We start from the raw sequence: 22274 nt of genomic DNA, 5'->3' as shown, positions 1-22274 counted from the left end.
TACAGTACTTTGAGAATGCAAAGCACCATTTAAGTTCTGGGTAGCGTTAGTCCCCAGACTGCTGCGTTTCGCTGGGCACTGGGACATCTGGCAACCCGTCCGGTCCACTCCCAGCGCGTTAGGCAACACAGGAGTGGTTGGTAGAGTTTGTTCCTTTCTCAGCAAGGCATTGAGGAGAGACTTTCTTTGGGCGTCTCTTTCCGCTCGGTTCAGTGCGGAGAGAAAATGTCACATTGTGGCCGGTGTGTTTCCCGAATGGGGACGCTCGCGGGAGGGCCCCTCTCTGTCTCCCAAACGCAGTCAGGCAAGACTCCCTCTTATCTCTCTTTGCTTTTCAGCCTTCGCGCCGGCCTCTCCGGCATCAACAAAATTATCAGAGCGCGGAAACAGACAAATGAAAAGCTGATGCCTTATCTACGTTCCCCTTGCTGCGGCTGCCTGATCTGCGCTGCGTGGGGAATGATGGAGGTTCAGTTTTTCATTCGGGAGCCGCCGTTTTCTATCAGGGAGATTAAGGGCTACTGCATCGTTATTGCTACCTTCGAGCCCTTGCTTTGGGGGGTGGGATCCAGCCTGCTTTTTATCCTCTTTACAATGGGTCTCTGTCTCTCTGCGTGTCCCTCTTTGAATGCCCCTGTAATCCCCTTGCAATGGCTTTTCACACCGGAGCCCCAGCATGTGCTCTTAGCTGCAAAAGAACAAGCCTGGTTTCTGAAGGGAACTGAGTGGGTGGCTGTTGAATGGGTCCGGGGCACAGTGGGTTAGTGCACCAGCCTGGGGGGTGTGGAGAGAAGGGTTCAAATCGTTAGGTCTGAGGTTAAAAATGAATCGGTTGGGCACTAGCTGACCTTGGTTCCCCTCAGGCTTTTCTCCCCAGGCTGTTTCTGCTCAAGAGAGGGCAGTTGGGGGGCCCAGAGCTGGAATGTCAGGGGGCTGCAGGGGAGGGGTGTTGGGAGGGCAGTGTGTGGGTCTCAGGGTGGCATAGCAGAGGGTGCTGTCAGGTTTCTTGCACAGTCTTGGGTCTGTCTAGTGCTCCCAGCTGGTCACTTTCTCCAGTTCAAATTCAACGCCAAGCTTGTTTTAGGGATAGATTGGTGAGGCCTCTTTCTATATTTAAAAAACCCAAAGCAGCCCCACACTGCTCCCATCTCTTCCCCACGTCTGTGTTCCGTGCAGGGGCACTCCGCTCACGGGACCAGATCTGCATGCCCCACCCAAACACCCTGCTGCACAATCCCCTCATACCAACCTCCTGCTATCCGCTCCCCCATGAGCTCTTTTATCTATTCCCCCTCTCCTCCCATTTGCGATGGCAGACAGGCGGCTGTCTCACGGTCTCTCGTGTTCTCCTAGATCAGCTACCAGAGCATCGAGTCTTCGGACCCAGCCGTCAACGTGCCAGGCCCCCGCCGCACCGTCTCCAAGCTCCGCAATGAGACCTACCACGTCTTCTCCAACCTGCACCCGGGCACCACCTACCTGTTCTCCGTGCGGGCGCGCACTGGCAAGGGTTTCGGCCAGACCGCGCTGACCGAGATCACCACCAACATCTCCGGTAGGCTATCGAGATGCCGGCTCTCTGGCTTCGGGCCGGGGAGAGGGTGGCAGGGTTGGGCCCATTGGAGAGGAGGGGAAAATGTTTTGCTCTTTCCGTGTCTGTATCTATGCCGGCATGTGAGCCCAAACTCCCAACCCACTGTGGGCATGATAGAGCCTTGGCACAGGGGTAGGGGCATGGCCAGACCCCCGGAAATCAGCCTCCCCGAGGTTCTCCTTGCAGTCTCAACTGGATCTTTCTTTGCGTCCTGTCCTCCCCCTTCTCCCCTGGCCCTTTTTCCACTTCCCAGAGTAATCACTGATTTGTTTTCCTTTTGGGGCAGTCGGATTCCCCGCTGTTCCAGAGGTTCAGTCCAGCAGACAGCGATAAAGCCCCCATTAACTTAAACAGTGCTGGGGCAGGCTCTGTCTAAGTTACTGCTCGTGCTAACGCCACGCTGCAACGTGCAAGCCGGCAGGTGGACACCAGGGCTCGGAAGCTCGCGGCTGCGTGCACTGTTTAGCATGCGTGCTTTGGGAAATGCGGCCCTCCGTGCCAGGGAAAGACGGGACTCTGTTTCTCCCCAAGACAGGCACAGCTTGGAGAGTGGCAGTGCCCGCTTCCTGCCAGCCTGAGCTGCAGGGACCAGCCACGGGGAGAAAAGGGCTATGCAGTCATCAGCCTCTCGGTTTGGGCTGCCAAAAAGCTGGCCACTTAATGCTGTGACTATCTCTCCGCTAAGAATTAGACGGAGCCCCCTGCCTCACTCCACCCACCTCCTCACTCCACCCACGGCACGCAGTGGCTCTCGGCCAATGTCCAGTGCCCCTCTGGCTTGGATTTGAACTGGTGACTAGCTGCACAAAGAAAAATTCCTCCATCTCCTATTCTGGGCACCACGTCGTGCCTGTCCACAGCACCCTCAATGAACCCTCTTCCCCCATGCCCCGTGCACCGGCAGCCGCTTCCCCACTGTGCTAATACCCGATCTGACAGGAATCCGCACTGCCCTTCCAGGAGGCAAGAGAGAGACGTCAGAAGGCAGGCTGCTCGGTGACAGTCAGGATGGGTGTCAGCCCTAGCCGGAGACTGACAGTGCACAATCAGGGTCTCTTCGCGCCCTCCTCCTCTGCCTACCACTGGGCTCGCACCGTTAAATACGCCTTCCCTTGAAATGGATTCTTCATGCTCCGACGATCCCCTCCCCCTTCCCCCAGCTACCCCGCAGTCAGAATTCAAATGGAAAACAGCCCTGCTGGGTAATTGAGTTGCATTGCGGCCCCCGGGCTGCCTTGTTTACATTACACCAGACCCGAGCTGGGGTGCTGGTGGAACACATTTCCTAGCTCACTGGAGCGGCCCTGGTGGAATCCGTTAGCCGGAGGTGGGCAGCAGGAGGAGAAATGGAACGCGGCCGCCGGCCCTGCAGCGCTCCCCAAATGGGCTCGGAGAACCGATATTATTTGCCAGAGTGAGAAGTGGTGTCTGAGGTGGAAGAGATAAGAGACCCTGTCTGTGCTGGGGAGGGCTGTGCATCTTGTTAGATGGTGCAAACTCCAGCAGAAGGGAGTAGAGGGACTTGCCTTACCTCCCAGGCAGGGGGCTGGGGAGTGAGACTCACAGGGAGTAGATAGGCTCCTGCAGGAGACCCCGGCTCAGGGGAAAAGACGTGCTCTGTAGGTGCAGCTTATGTTAAACTATCTTATTTGGGAGAAATAAAGTTTCAGTCCCTGAAGAAAAGAGGCTGAGCTCCGGAGAGTTCTTTGATACACTGGCTGGCGAACGGCCTGTAGGAAAATAAAACCACTGGCCCGAGAGGTTTCTTCCTCCGCTTCCCCTCCAATGTGGAATTCCACCCCTGTTGCTGTCCCTGCCAGAGGCCTGGGTCAGGCCGTGTTCAGTCCAACAACCGCTTTTCTGGGCAGCTTTAAAGTGCTGTAGTTTTAGCCTTGTAGTGCTGGCCAAGGGGAGTGAGGTCTCCATTTGCCAAAGGCGTCTGGCACACACTTCGAGAATTGCAATGAGAGAGGTTAGAGTGGGGATGTTTTTATACCTGGACAAGCTATTGGAGGCAAGCTTTGTAGGTGTTTCCCCACGCGTTAGTTCTTGCCCTCTGAGCGCCGCACAGTTGCACTCCTTGACTGGCATTTTCCCAAGACCTTCGCTCCCGGAAGCTCCCATTGGGGCCAGATGGTCAGACCAGTTCAGCAGCTGGTCTGCACCCAACACGCGGGGCTCTTCTGAAACTCTGGCTGCTCGGCTAGCTAGCTGAATGGGAGACAAGCTCTTAAAAATCCCATCCTGACCGTGGGAGCTGAGCGGAAAGTTCCAGCCAGGGTGAGTAAGGCTCCGGGCTTTACGTGCTGAGGGGCAGAAGAGACAGGCCCAATAAGTTGTTTGAAGACTTTTCCCAACGTTTTTTTTTTTTTTTTTTTTTTTGGTAGTAGCATACACAGCACCTCCAGTGTCCCCCATGTCTTGGGGTGGCCGGAAGGTTTTATCTCCACTTGTTTGCAAAGATCTCATCTCCTTTAGGTGGCTCCAGCAATGCGTAGCTGCTTGACTGTAACTGTTAACAGCTCTGAATGGGGTGAGATGTTTCCTAATGGGGGCACAGGAATTGCAAACCAGCGTCACCTGGATCCCCTCCACTGCTAATGAATCGGGGCTGCAGACAGCGAGAGGAGGACAGGGGGTCAGGGGACAGAGAGGTTCTCTGTGTCAGCCGGAGGATGTCACTGGGAGATGCAAAACCTACTTGGATGCATTTCCACTCCTCGCAGCAGCGCAAGTTAATGATGTGCCTCTCTTTGAGCCTCTCTGGTGTTCCAGCAGTACAGGGCAGGGATGGATGGGAGATGGTGCTCATCTTGATGGCTGACGGCTCCTGCCAGTGGACCAAACCCAGTGTCCATACTGGTTCTGTCGCACCCCTCAGCAGCCCTTGTTACCAGTGCCCCTGAGAGTGGGTGGGCAGCCCCTCCATTGGGCTTCCTCCTTCTTTCTCCGAAAGGCCCCAGAGAATGATGCTGGGGAACTGCTGCTCCTCCACCTCGCAGGCCCTTGTATCCAGAGTCCCTCGGGGATACGTCTTGCCACCCCTCTCGTTCTGTGTTCATGGAGCGCCTCTCGGGGTGCAGGCACTGGGAACCGCTTGGATCAAATAGCCCCTAGACCCCTCGCCTCTGAGACGTCAGCCCGTTGGCTACCTGAGAAACGCTCAGCATGGAGTTTCTGGGCCGAATTCCATCTCTGCCAAAGGGCGTGGTCCGGCTAAGTGCGCTGGTATCTGCCTCACCCCAAGACATGCACGGGAGTGGCGCTGCCCGTCCATGGAGCTGTCTTCTGGGCCGGCACTGGAGCTAGTTATGTCTACAATGCCTGGCACTCGCATGGTTTCCCTTCCCTGGAGGATCAGCCACTCAAGGCCCACGATGACGGGTTTGTGCCACCGCTGGGGGGCTGAGTCACTAGGACTCGTACACAGCTACCCCATGGCCCAGGCAGTTGAATCCAGGGATTTTGTGTAACCAGGCACCTTCTGCGAGTGTGTTAGGAGCTGCAACAGCTCTAGCCAACGCCGCTGAGGGAGGCTGGCGCCCCCGAGGAGAAACAAGCTTGTATCTTCTGGATGATCCCATAACGCAGCAATGACTGCACTTGCTGGCGGGAGATTACAGCAATGAAACAACCACTGTCTCTGAGTTGGAAATACACAACTGAGGGATTAATTGGGCTTCATTAACAAGCCATGCAGTACTTAGGGCTGTTTGCTAACGGCTGTGGGTAACTGTTAACAGCTCTGAATGGGGTGAGATGTTTCCTAATGGGGGCACAGGAATTGCAAACCAGCGTCACCTGGATCCCCTCCACTGCTAATGAATCAGGGGCTGCAGGCAGCGAGAGGAGGACAGGGGGTCAGCCGGAGGATGTTACTGGGAGATGCATTTCCACTCCTCGCAGCACTGCGAGTTAATGATGAGCGCCTCCCATCTGTGCAGCGCCGCTCGTCCCAAAGGAACCCGACATGCCTCGCACACTCTGGAATCGTGGCAAACCCTCCCTCCGTCTCTGAAATGCTGCCACCTCTGGGCTGGAACGAGGGCACTGTGTCAATAGCACACAGCAGCAGGGCAGTTGAGGACAGGAAGCAAAGAAGACTATGGTACTAGGGAGAAATAAGAGGTAGAACATAACTGGCTGAGCCGGAATTTTGCCAGGACTCTCTGGTTAACGCCCTAACTTGTGCAAAGCACTATGGGATTTTCATGAACGCGAGCTCCTATGACCTTGTTTTTTTCTTGCCTCGTGCAAAGGACAGCACCTCCACAACACCGTGCTTCCGAGTACCGTGCAGGGGGATTGGCTCAATACTAGATGAGTCGGAAAGCACCCCCTGCTGCATGGATCACCACCCCCACTTCCTGAGCAATCTTTCCCTCAGCTCCCATCCATGTCCTGACTTCGTCTTGAGCCCAAGCTCCACTTCCATCCACATACAAATCAGTCTGACTCGGGTCTGCAAGCACGCAGGACCCGGGTCCTAGGAGCCTGCTGGAGACGGTCCTGCTGAGGCTCAGGGCCAAGCCCTGGCATTTTGCAGTGTGGACACAGTTCAAACCACAGACCCAGGTCAGAAGGGCTGCGTAGTGCAGCATGGCCACATTAGCAGGGCTGTGAGACTCGGGGTCCAGTAGTTGTAACCCCAGTGTGGATGCTCAAGCATGGGCTTGGAAACACCGAGTGCACAAAGCCAGGTCCCGCTGTCGTGGCTCAGTGTGCAGTGTAGACGCACCCTCCCTGCCATTCTTGGTGAACTAGCCCGTCCATGCAATCAGAAAGCAGCAGGTTTGTCAGAGCCCAGGAGGTGAAGGGCTGAAGCCAATCACAATCAGTGTGAAGCTCAGGGGGTGCTGGGATCTCAGGTGCTGGTTTGGCCCAGTATAGAGGTGGGGGATTCTGAACCCCGCCGTCCTGGGGGGTTTGTTCCTGGGGTTCTAGACTTACCTCTCAGTGGAAGGAAACCATAGGTATTTGGACCTGGCTCCAGACTGGCTCATGCACGTCGACTGGCCTTTGCTCTAAGCTAGTCAGCAGGCATTGCAAGTGCACCACACCCCGTCAGCCCACGCTATAACTGGCCCTCAGAGAGCCCCTTTCATCTACAGGATAATGAATTTCACCTCACAGCTCCCCGTAGAGGCGAGCCATTTTACAGATGGAGAACCTGAGGCACGGTGCTTTTAAATGACTTGCCCACAGTCCAACAATGAATTGGTGACAGAGTTCGGAATAGAACCCAGGAGTCCTGACTCCGAGCACCGTCCTCCAAGCACGAGCATGATACTGCTTCATGTAGTTGCTGTAGGCTCAGGAAGCGCCCTCAGAGACTTCCGCGAGGGGGACTGCAGGCAGGACCCTGACCCGTTCGGCACGGCACACATCAAGTCAGTGGAACGGAATCCTGGCTCAAGATCAGGACGCCCTGCTTTGAAACAAACTTCTTGGCTTTGCTTGGACCTCTGTGGATAAGTGCAGGAGCCAATTTCCTCCGGACAGAGTTCTGTTCCAGGGACATTACTGTGTAATTAATGTCATTCACTTGCAAAGGTTACAGACCTCAGACTGGAGTTGGGTTGCTACAATTCTGATATTCTGTTTCAGCGATTAGTACTGGGAGGGAATCGGCATCATGAGGAGAGGAGGGGATGGGAGTCAGGACTCCTGCAGGCTATTCCTGGCTTGGTCACCGACTCCCTGTACTTGTGGTCTGATCTCAGACAAAGCCATTAGCCACTCTGTGCCTCAGTTTCCCCATTTGTAGACTAATGATCCTCTGCACAGGAGGGCGGTAAACTCAGCCAGTAAAGTGCTTTGACATCCTCGGATGAAAAGTGCTACAAGTGGGCAAAAATAACATTCATAAAATCCAATGGGAAACTGACTGCTGGTACTGCTTAGCCGACGAACAGCTAATGCCAGACTGGCCTTTCCGGTAGCCTCTCCCTGGTACGGCCCTGGAACTGTCAGAGCTGGTGCCGGCCCCCTTGGGATGGTAACTCACTGCATGCGTGTTCAAAAATAGTCACCCCTGCTTCTGCTTCCATTCCAGCTCCCAGCTTCGACTACGGGGACATGCCGTCGCCTCTGAGCGAGTCGGAGAGCACCATCACGGTGCTGCTGAGGCCAGCGCAGGGCAGAGGGGCCCCCATCAGGTAGGGGTCCACCCGGAGGACTCTTGTATGCAAGGAAGTGCATTCCCTGTGTGTGAGCTGTGTGTGCGCCCTAGGTCCTGACCCGGAGAGAAGGCACCGCGTCCACGCGAGCTAGCACAGAGCAATCTCCTTTCTAGCTTCCTTTTCTATTAAGTCCCTATAAAGTCCTGTGGCAACTGATAGCCTTTTCTCTTGCTTGGGGATTCATGGGCCATTAAAGACCACTTTGCCACCGAGCCATATTAGCACGAGGCATGCGCGAGTCTGCGAATTACTGGCTATGTGCTCAGCACCTGGCTGCCTAGAAACAGGTGTCACCTTGACAAGGAGGGCGGATCACTAGAGGTGTGCTGTCCCGGCACCACCTGGCTTGGGCCGAGAGGTAGCTGCGGGAGCTCTGTTGTTTACTGTTCTCGGCTCATCCCTCCACCCAGTTCAGACCCCTTGCTTTGGAAACTGCTGGCTCTAATGCTTTGCAGTTGCAGGGGGACGAAGCCTCCAAAGGTTTGGCTTACGGGAGCCCCCTCAGGGTCTGGATCCTTCTCGTGGGTAGCTCGGATCCCTCAGCTGCTTTGCTCTGGAAACGGGGCTTTAAGTCGCGGCAGATGCCATGACTGCTGCTCCGGGCCAGCTTGGCGGTGCTGGGAGAGAAGCTCTGCCCCGCTGTCGGGTGCTCGGTTTGAGTTCTGGATGGAGTCCAGGGATCGGTCCTGCTCCGTCTGAAGCTGTCTGCCCAGGGGCATTCGCCATCCATCATAGCCCACCTGGGCCAGATTGCGCAACCCGTATTCACACTGGACCCACGCAAACCGTCTTGTTGGTGTCGGTGGGGCCACTCGAGTGAGTAAGTGCTCCCCAAATACAGGCTGCACACGCTAGCCTTCGGTGGCCAATATAAACTGGGCTTGGGGGTGCCTGTGCCCCCCGTGACCAGTGCAGGGAAGGGAGCAGGGAGCGACATGCTGCCTGGCAAATCCCTTTGCTTTGCTTATTTCCCAGAGGCGTTGGTACTGCTGATGTCTGGGTCAGCGCCTCTGGCCTGTGTTCTGCAGGAGGTGAGACAAGATGAGCACAATGGGCCCTTCTGGCCTCCGAATCCAGAAACCTATAAGATCCCCCAGTGAGCAGAATGTCATAGAATCATAGAATCTCAGGGTTGGAAGGGACCTCAGGAGGTCATCTAGTCCAACCCCCTGCTCAAAGCAGGACCAACACCAACTAAATCATCCCAGCCAGGGCTTTGTCAAGCCTGACCTTAAAAACCTCTAAGGAAGGAGATTCCACCACCTCCCTAGGTAACCCATTCCAGTGCTTCACCATCCTCCTAGTGAAAAAGTTTTTCATAATATCCAACCTAAACCTCCCCCACTGCAACTTGAGACCATTACTCCTTGTTCTGTCATCTGCAGTCTAGATCCATCCTCTTTGGAACCCCCTTTCAGGTAGTTGAAAGCAGCTATCAAATCCCCCCTCGTTCTTCTCTTCTGCAGACTAAACAATCCCAGGTCCCTCAGCCGCTCCTCATAAGTCATGTGCTCCAGCCCCCTAATCATTTTTGTTGCCCTCCGCTGGACTCTTTCCAATTTTTCCACATCCTTGTAGTGTGGGGTCCAAAACTGGACCCAGTACTCCAGATGAGGCCTCACCAATGCCGAATAGAGGGGAATGATCACGTCCCTCGATCTGCTGGCAATGCTGTCAGTCATGAGTCATCCAGAATCAGCTCTGAAGACTCTGCCAATATATTCAGAACCAACAAACTCCTTTCCCACCTCCTCATATCTTCCTGCTTTGTGCCATCAGTACTGAATTTCTCCAAGGGAAACCCATAACCCAGGCCCCACCTGCCCATCAAATTCCACAGCCTTGCTCTGGCAGCAGGATGTGGTCATTAAAACCTACAGCCAGTGACGGATTAGCCACTGGGCCAATGGGGCCTGTGCCCAAGGGCCTCAGACAATGGGGTGGGGGGAGAAAAATGGGTGCCTCTGGGCCCCACCTCGCTCTGCCCGCCCGGCACTCCTGTTGGGGAGTGGGGTCGGGGAGTGGGATCGGGTACGGGGGCTTCCCCTGCTCCCTGGCAGGAATGCTGGGGGGGGAGGGTTGGGGGGTACTACAGGTGGAAGGGATGGTGAGGGGCACCCCCTTGGTCTGACCCAGGGCCTCACAAACCCCTGATCTTCCTCTGCCTATAGCTGTGCCCAACAACATACACTCAGGAGGGAAAAGATTGGCTCTGATTAGGCGTTATTAAAGAGGTAGTTTTAATAGATCTGGGGGCTGAACGTGTCTGAGTGGAAGAGATCTGCCCACGAAGACTGCAGTCACTCAAGAGCTCATCTCGATATGCTGCTCTTAGTGACCTGGGCTGAGTAATACAGGGATATAGAATGCAATAAACATCATCTGAGATGGCACCTTTAATTATATCCAGAGCACATTCCTTCCTGTAGGGGAGGGAGCCTGATTTAAAGGCACTTAGCAGGCTTGGAGGTTGTTCTGCACACAAGATGTTTTCTCAAGTTGGAAAGATTCCTTCCCTGGATTTTTCACGTGGGAATGTGGCTTTTTTAGGAGAGTGGTGCAAGCAAGTGCCTTTCCCTGATCCTCACAGTAGGTAGACTCCAAACTCACCCTCTTCCTGGGAAAAGCAACAAAGAGTCCTATGGCACCTTATAGACTAACAGATGTATTGGAGCATAAGCTTTCGTGGGTGAATAACCACTTCGTCAGACGCACCTCTTCCTGGGGTTTATGATCTTGGTTTTATTAACAAAGAAATGAGTAAGATAACAGAAAGAGCAGCATAATCCTGTTCTTAGAGCTCCTCCCTCAAGACTGCTCAGCCCACACCCTAGATCCTCTCTCCTCAGCGCCTACCTTACATCCAGATGAGGTGGCAAGTCTCCCGCCTCAACGAGTCAGCAGAACCCATCCAACTCTTTGCCAGCAGATCAGCACCTGCCAATAGAGTAGTGGGGAGTTTCAGGCAAACGCTGCCAGCCAGTTACAAGGGAGTAGGGCAGGGTCCTCAGGCTTAGCTTTGCCAGGAGGCTCAATGCCAACATGCCAGGTGCCCTGTGGCCACAACTAATTTGCATAAATGAATGTTCATTGTAATACATCCAAGAAGTCTCTTCTTTCGTACGGATACAAAAATAATCGGTGTTTGTGCTTCCGCCTTCTCTGCTCAGTGCATAGAAATAGTTCCTTAATCGAATCCACTCGCACGCACGTGTTGCAGCTGACCAGCTTGGTCCCCAGTCTGAGTTACAGGCCGAGTATGTCCCCGGGGTGCATTGCTGCCTTTCTCCCACCACCCGGGCTGATGCGGGGGGCTGTGAGTGTGGTCCCCGGACTGCCATGAGACACGGGAGAGTCAGTTCTTCATTTTAAAGCCAAACTCCTGCCGGGCTCACGTCCTTTCTTGTCTCTGCCTTCCCCCTCCCCGCCTCACGTGTCCAGCACCTACCAAGTCATCGTGGAGGAAGACCGACCCAAGAAGATGAGACGGGAGCTGGGGGGTCAGGACTGCTTCCCGGTGCCACTGACCTTTGACGACGCCGTGTCCCGGGGCTCCGTGCACTATTTCGGGGCCGAGCTGCCTCCCAACAGCCTCCCCGAAGCCAAGCCCTTCACCGTCGGGGACAACCAGACATACAGCGGGTACTGGAACCCCCCGCTGGAGCCCAAGAAGGCGTATCTCATCTACTTCCAGGCCATGAGCAACCTGAAAGGGGTGAGTAGCTGCCTCCGTGGCAGGGACTGGTGCCAGGGTGTTCCTGAGTGGGAACTGCCATGAATGCTGGCACTTCCACTCGGGTGATGGGGGTAGGACCCGGAGCATGTGGCTCGCAGGGGGGTGCGTGGGGAAGGGGAGACATCCCACGCCAGATTTTCAAAGGGCGTCAGCAGCTACATCTTCAGCCTTTGTGCCCAGTTACTTCCTCGTTGCAAGGGAGGTATTTTAGTTGGTAGCACCAATTTGAAGTTGTTTTACTGTATGTTCGGGGAGAGTTGCAAAGTCCAAATAAATCTGTTGCGCTCCCAATGGAGGTCATTGTGCTCCCAAGTTTTGCGCTCACCATCCTTTGGGATGGTGGCTTGCAGGTCAAAATCTGGTCAGAACAAAAATCGAAGGGGGCTGGTGTGTTGGATTTGTTTCTCTGAAGCAGCCTCCGAGTCGGACCCTGGTTGTCTCAGCAATCCCTGGTGAGATCCTGTCTCTCCAGTGTATGTTTGTTAGGGGGGTAACTTCCCTTATCATTTTCTCAATGTGTTTGATTATGCTCCCATGGAGATTAATGAGAGTTTTGCCACTGGCTTCACTGGAACCAGGGCCAGTCCCTGTTTAGGTATGTGCATGGCCTCACCCTGCCGCCACCAGCGGGTGGGGGAAGTGGAGTGATACATTAGGGCAAGAGAACTTGGATTCAAACAGGCCAAGGCCCTGATCCTGCCATCTGATCCACATGTGCGGATCCTTTGCCCGGAGGGGGGTTGCACTGATGTGAAAGGGACTCCGTGCAGACTCTATACGGGTTGGGCTGTGAGCGTCAGATAGCAGAATTGGGGTCCAGGCAGGTTAGAGGTTGGGACTGAGATTTTTCAAGCTCCCCATGGGATTTAGGTGCCTAAATAGCTTTGAGGATCTAGGCCTGAGTGTCCAAATCCCCTGGGCACCTTTGAAAACCGCACCCTGGAATGTCATATCAGTAACACGCAGTAAGCTCAGGCCACGGCAGGTGTAATTCCATCAGCGTCGTGCACAGACGGCTTTGGCACTGAATGTTTCATTCCCGTCTTGCCTACAAAGCCTCACTTGTAACTCCGGTTGTCCTGAAGGACTCCACTGCTCACTCACTTCCTCCCCGGAGAGAGGAGGAGAGCGAATGACCCACCCGGGACAGATGTTACGTCGCTTAACGCGCAACCGGGCGGGGCTCGGATGCTACGGGTGGTATAAGAACCTATGCAGCACAGAATAGAATCACCTATGGATCCTGTTGTACTGCACGTATAAAGTCACCTATAAAGGGGAAAACAACTGTGACAGGGTGTCCTAGGAGTTTACTGCCCCCCACCACTCTGGCGCACCCCACCCAAACACAGTGTCCTTTTGATGAAAAAGAGCACCAAGTTTAATCCTCCAGGAACTGCCTAGAAAGGCCACCCAGGATCAGCTGCGGGTAGAACCAATGAGTATCAGTCCTCCAGTGGCTAGAAGGGTTGGGAGCTGGCAGAAACCAATCAGGGCCCAGCAGGCAGGATAAAAAGGGCTGGCTGCTTCTTCCAGGGCCCAATTCTGAATAAAGCTGGCATGGGGTGAAAATCATAGAATCATAGAATATCAGGGTTGGAAGGGACCTCAGGAGGTCATCTAGTCCAACCCCCTGCTCAAAGCAGGACCAATTCCCAACTAAATCATCCCAGCCAGGGCTTTGTCAAGCCTGACCTTAAAAACCTCTAAGGAAGAAGATTCCACCACCTTCCTAGGTAACCCATTCCAGTGCTTCACCACCCTCCTAGTGAAAAAGTTTTTCCTAATATCCAACCTAAACCTCCCCAACTGCAACTTGAGACCATTGCTCCTTGTTCTGTCATCAGGTACCACTGAGAACAGTCTAGATCCATCCTCTTTGGAAGCCCCTTTCAGGTAGTTGAAAGCAGCTATCAAATCCCTCCTCATTCTTCTCTTCTGCAGACTAAACAATCCCAGTTCCCTCAGCCGCTCCTCATAAGTCATGTGCTCCAGCCCCCTAATCATTTGTGTTGCCCTCCACTGGACTCTTTCCAATTTTTCCACATCTTTCTTGTAGTGTAGGGCCCAAAACTGGACACAGTACTTCAGATGAGGCCTCACCAATGTCGAATAGAGGGGAATGATCATGTCCCTCGATCTGCTGGCAATGCCCCTACTTATACAGCTCAAAATGCCGTTAGCCTTCTTGGCAACAAGGGCACACTGTTGACTCATATCCAGCTTCTCGTCCACTGTAACCCCTAGGTCCTTTTCTGCAGAACTGCTTCCTAGCCATTCGGTCCCTAGTCTGTAACAGTGCATGGAATTCTTCCGTCCTAAGTGCAGGACTCTGCACTTGTCCTTGTTGAACCTCATCAGGTTTCTTTTGGCTCAATCCTCTAATTTGTCTAGGTCCCTCTGTATCCTGTCCCTACCCTCCAGCATATCTACCACTCCTCCCAGTTTAGTGTCATCTGCAAACTTGCTGAGAGTGCAGTCCACGCCATCCTCCAGATCATTAATGAAGATATTGAACAAAACCAGCCCCAGGACTGACCCTGGGGCACTCCACTTGAAACTGGCTGCCATCTAGACATGGAGCTGTTGATCACTACCTGTTGAGCCCGACAATCTAGCCAGCTTTCTATCCACCTTATAGTCCATTCATCCAGCCCATACTTCTTTAACTTGCTGGCAAGAATACTGTGGGAGACTGTATCAAAAGCTTTGCTAAAGTCAAGGAATAACACATCCACTGCTTTCCCCTCATCCACAGAGCCAGTTATCTCATCATAGAAGGCAATTAGGTTAGTCAGGCATGACTTGCCCTTGGTGAATCCATGCTGACTGTTCCTGATCACTTTCCTCTCCTCTAAGTGCTTCAGAATTGATTCCTTGAGGACCTGCTCCATGATTTTTCCAGGGACTGAGGTGAGGCTGACAGGCCTGTAGTTCCCCGGATCCTCCTTTTTCCCTTTTTTAAAGATGGGCGCTACATTAGCCTTTTTCCAGTCATCCGGGACCTCCCCTGATCGTCATGAGTTTTCAAAGATAATGGCCAATGGCTCTGCAATCACATCCGCCAACTCCTTTAGCACCCTCGGATGCAGCGCATCCGGACTCATGGGCTTGTGCTCGTCCAGTTTTTCTAAATAGTCCCGAACCACTTCTTTCTACACAGAGGGCTGGTCACCTTCTCCCCATACTGTGCTGCCCAGTGCAGCAGTCTGGGAGCTGACCTTGTTCATGAAGACAGAGGCAAAAAAATAATTGAGTACATTAGCTTTTTCCACATCCTCTGTTACTAGGTTGCCTCCCTCATTCAGTAAGGGGCCCACACGTTCCTTGACTTTCTTCTTGTTGCTAACATACCTGAAGAAACCCTTCTTGTTACTCTTAACATCTCTTGCTAGCTGCAACTCCAAGTGTGATTTGGCCTTCCTGATTTCACTCCTGCCTGCCTGAGCAATATTTTTATACTCCTCCCTGGTCATTTGTCCAATCTTCCAGTTCTTGTAAGCTTATTTTTCATGTTTAAGGTCAGCAAGGATTTCACTGTTAAGCCAAGCTTGTCACCTGCCATATTTACTGTTCTTTCTACACATTGGGATGTTTTTTTCCTGCAACCTCAATAAGGTTTCTTTAAAATACAGCCAGCTCTCCTGGACTCCTTTCCCCCTCATGTTATTCTCCCAGGGGATCCTGCCCATCAGTTCCCTGAGGGAGTCAAAGTCTGCTTTTCTGAAGTCCAGGGTCCATATTCTGTTGCTCTCCTTTCTTCCTTATGTCAGGATTCTGAACTCGACCATCTCATGGTCACTGCCTCCCAGGTTCCCATCCACTTTTGCTTCCCCTACTAATTCTTCCCGGTTTGTGAGCAGTAAGTCTAGAAGAGCTCTGCCCCTAGTTGGTTCCTCCAGCACTTGCACCAGGAAATTGTCCCCTACACTTTCCAAAAACTTCCTGGATTGTCTGTGCTTAATTCAAGAATCCTGGCCTGGCTGGGCCTAACGCTGACTGCACCTTTTTGTCAAGTCAACAGAAGACTATTTTGCTTAATTTGTGGACCGTAAGACCAAGGTGGGCCAAGCTGAGTTGAATACGACTTTGCTGTAAGACTGGGTGAGGTAGTTCCATGAGGTGTTCTGCTAGCTCAGGCGAGCCCAGGACAACAACAGAAAGAAAATGTTGTCCCTCAGAGCTGTTCTAAAGCAGCATTTTTTGTTGTTGATGTTTGCAAGTGGTTACATTAATTACTTTAAATCACCCAACATTGTAAGAAATCCCAGGATTTGCTTTATAACTTCTTAAAAAGCCTGCTATCCATTCAGACGGGAGCTGCGTTCCCTCTACCTTTCTCTGCATCATCATGTTGGCCAGATGGCGCTTCCTGTATCAGATGAATGATTATTTAGGGTTACATTTAAGGTACTTCACAACAACAATAAAAAAGTCAGGTCAAATTTTTCCCCTCTTGCTCGATCTGAGTAGCACCTCATTCCCGAAAAGATCAAGGTGAGTATCAGTGGGAGAATCCAGTGCTTTTTCTTTTTTTTTGTAGTGACGGGCTCTGCTCTGTCATTAGAGGGAATGTTGTTTAGGTAACAATGTGATTGTTCGTGAGCTCCCTGCAGAACTTGCAGCCGTAAAGTACAGATGGTTGGAAAATGGGTGTGTTTTCCCCATGAAAAATGTAGATTTTTCTGCACAAATTTGAATCTGGAAACATTCTGGTAAAAAACTGAAATATTTCAGCAGAAAATTGAAATATTTTGATTGGGAAATGCCACTGCCATGCCTCATGGGAATTGTAGTTCAGGTGCCTCTTGCTTCCATTCTCACCTATAGGTCAGGCTCCCTGGTCAGACTACACCTCCCATGGTACACTGTGGATGGAGCAGTCCACCGTGGGAGTCCCTGGCCATGGTGCATCCTAGGTGATGTAGTCCAGCTGTGGAGCAGTGCCCATGGAAGGGAATGGGCACATGAGGCAACGGAACTACAACTCCCATGAGGCACCACAGCAGTGTTTCTAAATTGAAGTATTTTGGTTTGGGGCCAAAATATTTCAGTTTTGGGACGTTAGTGAAAAATTTGAAGATTTCCACAGGAAGTGGTCACTTTTTTGCAAAACATTGTGTTTAGTTGAAAACCCATCTTTCCACGCAACAGAACATTTCTACCCGGCCCTAGTATAAGAACTCCCCAATAAAGGCTGGCCCAGGGTTGTTCTTCTTTGCCCTGTTGAATTCAGAGCCTAGACTCGGTACCAGCATCACCATCAGATCATCCCATTTCCCACTGAATGATGGTCAGAAGCCCAGATGATAGGTCACAAAAATCGAAGTGGATTAGTCCGTCTGGGACCCTCCCATCTAGCCCATCCCTGGGGCTAAGTCCAGGGCTTTCCTTCTGCATGGGCTAGAGGCTTCAGTGCATTGTTGGAATCCCTGTGCTTGGGCTCAGAGAGGATAATGTAGGGAAGGCTTATGGATTGACAATTAAACACTGGACATCTTGGCATATCAGGGACACCCACTGGCATAGGTACAGAGTATGCCAGGTGCGTCAGCCAGCAGCATGTGACAAGGGACCCAGTGCTTCATCGTGAAAAGGCTCGGCAGGCTGACTGGCCAAGTTTTGTCCGAGCTTCCCCATTAAAAGCGGAGCAATCGAAGAGGACCCCGTTTTCATGTCCCCGCTGCATTCTGAGCCTCCCGATCTTTTCTCTCTCTGCAGGAGACCAGGCTGAACTGCATTCGGATAGCCCGCAAAGGTAAGACTCCCATTGTACCTCCCAATCACTTGTGCTCAGCAGACTGGCTTTTCTATTCCTTTGTTGCACTGAGGTTGGGACGCCACACACTGGTTTGTTATTGTAGGGTTGCTCGTGAATTCCGGGCTGTGAAGAATGCTTTGTGGTTGCTCCTGAAGGCTAGGTTGTGCATTTCTGGTTTCTTATTGTAGGGTTGATCATGAGGGAGGTGCATTCTGGTTTATTATTGTAGGGTTGCTCTTGCTTCTGGTGGCGGTTATTTTTTTTAAATAAAATTATTATGGTAGCACTTGGTGGCCCTGCTCAAGATCAGGACCCCATTGTGCTGGGTGAGAGAGCCCGTGTGAAGAGCGTCTACTCTAAACAGATCAGCTGGGAAAGAAAGGAAGTATATTAGCCCCTTTTCGCAGGCAGGGAGCCGAGGCACCGAGAGCTTAAGTGACTTGCCCAAGATCGTGCAGTAAGTCTGTGGCAGGTCTTTTGGGTCCCATGCAAGTGCCCTAACCTGAAGCACAAGCTTCACCTCTGAGCAGCATATTAAAACATTTGTTCTGGAATAAAAATCATATAAGGAGTGATATGCGGGTCTTGTGGGGAAAAAAAAACCAAGGGGGAAAAAATCAAGCATGTCAGATTTCAGGCCTTCTGACCTTGTCAGCATCCCTTTAAAGCTGTGAATATTGCAATTGATCTTGGCTGGTATAAACCCTGGACTTGTTTGGCATTGATATAGTCCAGGGGTGATATTAACCGGGGTAATTGTGTTGCTGGCAGTGATGGGGAGCCAGTCTTGTGAGTGAAATCGATTGGGGAAATATTTCAGCTTCACTCTTTGGCTTTTGGAATCTCAACAAATAACTTAATGCTTTGTTCTTTCAGGGGGATTGAACTTTGGGGCCTCGTGCATTTAATAAAATTCCTTGTGCTCTACTAATATATTTGGCTCCCTACTGGATTCAAGGAAGGGGAAAAATATGTAATAAAATAAGCTAAACTCCTGACTCGATGGGAAATGAAAAATGGGCATTCATGTGCATGCGGCTAGCGTAGCATATTAAAAAAGGAGCAGGGGGATTCATAGCTTGGTGTGGAACGATGCAAAGACGAGCTAAGATCCAGCCAGCAACTAGGGGGTTAGCCCTCGGGTGGGATGTGTGTGCCTGGCCCATGGGAGGAAAGGCCCTTTGTTTGGTCTGGGTTGGCCATGGCAGCAAGGGAGATGCGGATTCGTTGAGGAAGATGGTATGTCCTGGGGCTATCGTCCAGTCGTCGTGAGCCAGCCAGGCATGTGGGGACTGTAGTGGGAATGGGGGTTTCTGGGCCGGTACGTAGAGTGAGAGAAGCGTGAGCCGGATGGTCGTTAGGCAGGCCAAGGGAGGAGGGAGCCATCAGTGTTGGCCCGTGCTGGGGCCTCCCTCTCTTCTCAAGACCACGTCCCTGTTTTTCTTTCCTCCTCTTTTTCTGCTGAATAAACACCAGGGGCAAGGGGCACTGAGAACAAAACATACCCGCTCCATTCTCCCTGCGGCTGAGCCGCCTGCGGTGCCCATCGCTGCCACTGCCGCTCTCTCCGCAAAGGAGGTACCCCGCATGAGCGCTCAGCACCTGGGCTCCGGGAGGGAGATGCCCGAGGGAGGCCAGGTTTGTGGCCTCTGCTGGGATTGGGGAGAGGTTTAGTGCGTGGGGTTGAGGATTGGCAAATCTTGGAGTCTGAAGCAGGAGGGGTTAGTAGCTGGGATTGGAGCAGCTCTTGAGATCAGGGAATGTACCCTTGCCTAGTATTGGGGTTGGGCAGCTCCCAGGTTCAGAGAGGGGTGTACTGCCTGGGACAGGGGACAGGCAGCCCCTGGGCTCAGAGAGGGGTGTACTGCCTGGGATGGGACAGGCAGCTCCCAGGATCAGAGAGGGGTGTACTGCCTGGGACAGGGGACAGGCAGCTCCCGGGCTCAGAGAGGGGTGTACTGCCTGGGACAGGGGACAGGCAGCCCCCGGGCTCAGAGAGGGGTGTACTGCCTGGGACAGGGGACAGGCAGCCCCCGGGCTCAGAGAGGGGTGTACTGCCTGGGACAGGGGACAGGCAGCCCCCGGGCTCAGAGAGGGGTGTACTGCCTGGGACAGGGGACAGGCAGCCCCCGGGCTCAGAGAGGGGTGTACTGCCTGGGACAGGCAGCTCGTAGCTCAGAGAGGGGCGTATTGCCTGGGCATGGATCCTGGCAGCTCCTGGAACTGAGATGGCTACAGTACAGTGCTTGGGATTGGGGATTAGCTGTGAGGGGTTATTAGTCTCAGCAGTGACACCCCCGTTCTCACGCTGTGCCTTAGTCCTGTATTCAGACTCTGTGAACAGCACTCTCAGGTCGTGTTCTCAATCAGACTCAATTTCCAGGCTGACTTCTCACCGTATCCAGGGGCGGGGCACTATTCCCCTGCCTCCACTTTGGCTGCCTGCTTCATAATGGTTTATTAATAATCCTCCTCGTCCTTATAACGGTGTTTGTACGGCACCCTCTGCCCCTGCCAAGGCACGGTGGGAGCCAGGGAAGTGCAATGAAAACGCAATCATCCCGATAAGAGGCAGGCGTTAAACCCTCATTAGATGCACAGCAGGCAAACCGTCCTGGGTGACAGTACTGGAGTGGGCTGGGGCCGGGGGGGGATGGAGGGGAGTTGCACGCAGGCCTGACATTGATTCAGCTGGAAGAGGCGTCTGGAGGCGAGCGCTCCCCAGGAGAGCGAGAAGCGGCCGTCTGGCGCTTATTGCTGCTCCATGGGCTCATCGCGCAGGGACGCCCCCACTCTCCACATTCGCATTCTTCTCATGGCTTAAGAACGCCGCTTGGTGCAAGCGTGGGACTGTGCAGTGCTTCCTGGACCAGGCTCTGAACTGCCGGCACGTAGTGCTGGAGCAGACGGGCGCCCCGCAGGAAGGGCGTACGTGCATGTAACCCAGCTCTGCCCTTGATCCTGGCAGGGCCAGTTTGTTGGCCTGATAACTTTGATAGCGTCCTTTGAAACCACACTAAGCAAGGGGGAGAAGGGAGAGTGCTGCGGCCGGGAGTCCTCCGGAGAGCAGAAGCAAGGCACCCCGGGGCCGGGCCAGAGACTGATGCATCGTGGAGGTTACGCCCCAGCGTCGCTGGGAAAAGGCAGCAGGGAGCATCCTGGCCCTGCCTCACACTCTCCGTGTGGTGAGAGCAACGTCAGAGGAGGCTGCAGGGGCTGAAGTGCCGCTGTGTCTGTCCAGACAAGGGGGACTGGAGAGAAAAAACTTCCGGGAGATTTAGGCCGAGAGAGGAAAGTTCAAATGAAGTGATGGGAGCTGCCAATAGCCAAAATGCAGGGAATGCCTCCACGTCAGGGACAACAGGGGATGGGAAGGTGGGCGAATGCTGCAGAAAAACCTTCTGCAGATACCTGATCCCTCGACCGATCCCTCCATCTGACTCATACACCTTAGCAACTCATTCAGCCTGCCTATCCAGCCCATCCGCCCAACCCGCCTATCCAGCCCATCCACCCAACCCTTCTATCCAGCCCATCCGCCCAACCCATCTATCCAGCCCATCCGCCCAACCCATCCACCCAATCAATAACCCGACCCATCTATCCAGCCCATCCACCCAACCCGCCTATCCAGCCCATCCGCCCAATCAATAACCTGACCCATCTATCCAGCCCATCCGCCCAACCCGCCTATCCAGCCCATCCACCCAACCCTTCTATCCAGCCCATCCGCTCAACCCATCTATCCAGCCCATCCGCCCAACCCATCCACCCAATCAATAACCCGACCCATCTATCCAGCCCATCCACCCAACCCGCCTATCCAGCCCATCCGCCCAACCCATGTACCCAATCAATAACCCGACCCATCTATCCAGCCCATCCGCCCAACCCGCCTATCCAGCCCATCCACCCAACCCATCTATCCAGCCCATCCGCCCAACCCGCCTATCCAGCCCATCCACCCAACCCATCTATCCAGCCCATCCGCCCAACCCATCTATCCAGCCCATCCACCCAACTCATCTGTCTAATCCATCCATCCAACTCATCTATCCAAACCATCGACCTAATCCTTCCACGCAACCCATCCATCTAATCCATCCACTTCATCCATCCAACCAAGTCATCCGCCCAGTTCATCTACCTGATCACCTGATTCCTCCACCCAACCTGACCACCTTATCTATTCATCAAACTCCTCCTCCCAATCCATGCTCCTAAATAATCCACCCACTTGACCCATCCACCCAATCCATTTATTTTATCTTATCTAGTTTAGGTATCGCTAAAATGCTCCTCCCCCTGGGATTTAAGCGCCATGGGTTTGGCCATGTCCAGATTTGCTTTCAGTTAATGTCCAAGCCCTGGAGCTTTCCCAGCACAGACACTCACCGAGAACAAACTCCAGAGATGCACAGGAGCATCTGCAGAACACAAACCTTAAAGCTGCATGCCTGGGACTTTGCACCCAAAGTGCTTCCATGTTCCTCCGTCTGGGAACAGGAACAATGCCATGTGATTCAGCTGACCAATCCCAGTGAGCCGACTCTGCCCAAGAAGCAAAGACTGAGTGCCCCGGCTCTGTGATCGATCCACAGAGGAGACAGAGCAGTGTTACAAAATTAACACAACAGCTACAATTAATTTGTGGGGACAGCGATGGGCTTAGTCTGGCTGGGGCATGGGGCGAAGAGAGGAGGAGGAGTAGCATCTCTCTGACAATAATCGGCTATTTGATAATTTGTTGGGGTTACTTCCTTGATTGTTTGTTTGGATCAGAACATCAAACAGCCTTGTTTAACGGGGGATTAGATCAGCTTGTTTGCTGGAACATTAAACAGGCGTCCGCTGTTACGAGAACGTGTCCTTCTCTGGCAATGAGGCGTCCGTGAACAGCTCCGCTCCGAATGAGGGGGGAGGACAGGCTGTTTGGTGTGCCTCGGGTAGGACAGCGCTGGCGAGATGCACCCCCAGCTCAGGGGCTGGGTCCAGATTCCT

At 53.2% G+C, this 22274-nt stretch overlaps 1 protein-coding gene across 1 annotated transcript in view; it reads left to right on the top strand.

The window, feature by feature from the left end:
- Positions 1-22274, top strand: part of PTPRU (protein tyrosine phosphatase receptor type U) — a 273624-nt gene that overhangs the window by 179599 nt on the left and 71751 nt on the right. The window contains exons 10-13 of the mRNA XM_054011788.1: positions 1354-1555; positions 7650-7752; positions 11218-11491; positions 17234-17270. Coding sequence (XP_053867763.1) covers positions 1354-1555; positions 7650-7752; positions 11218-11491; positions 17234-17270 — 616 coding nt within the window. The remainder of the gene's footprint in view (positions 1-1353; positions 1556-7649; positions 7753-11217; positions 11492-17233; positions 17271-22274) is intronic.

The sequence above is a fragment of the Malaclemys terrapin genome, chromosome 22 (assembly GCF_027887155.1).
Source record: "Malaclemys terrapin pileata isolate rMalTer1 chromosome 22, rMalTer1.hap1, whole genome shotgun sequence".
In the NCBI taxonomy this organism is placed as follows: domain Eukaryota; kingdom Metazoa; phylum Chordata; order Testudines; family Emydidae; genus Malaclemys; species Malaclemys terrapin.
This window is presented reverse-complemented; position numbering and strand designations above follow the sequence as displayed.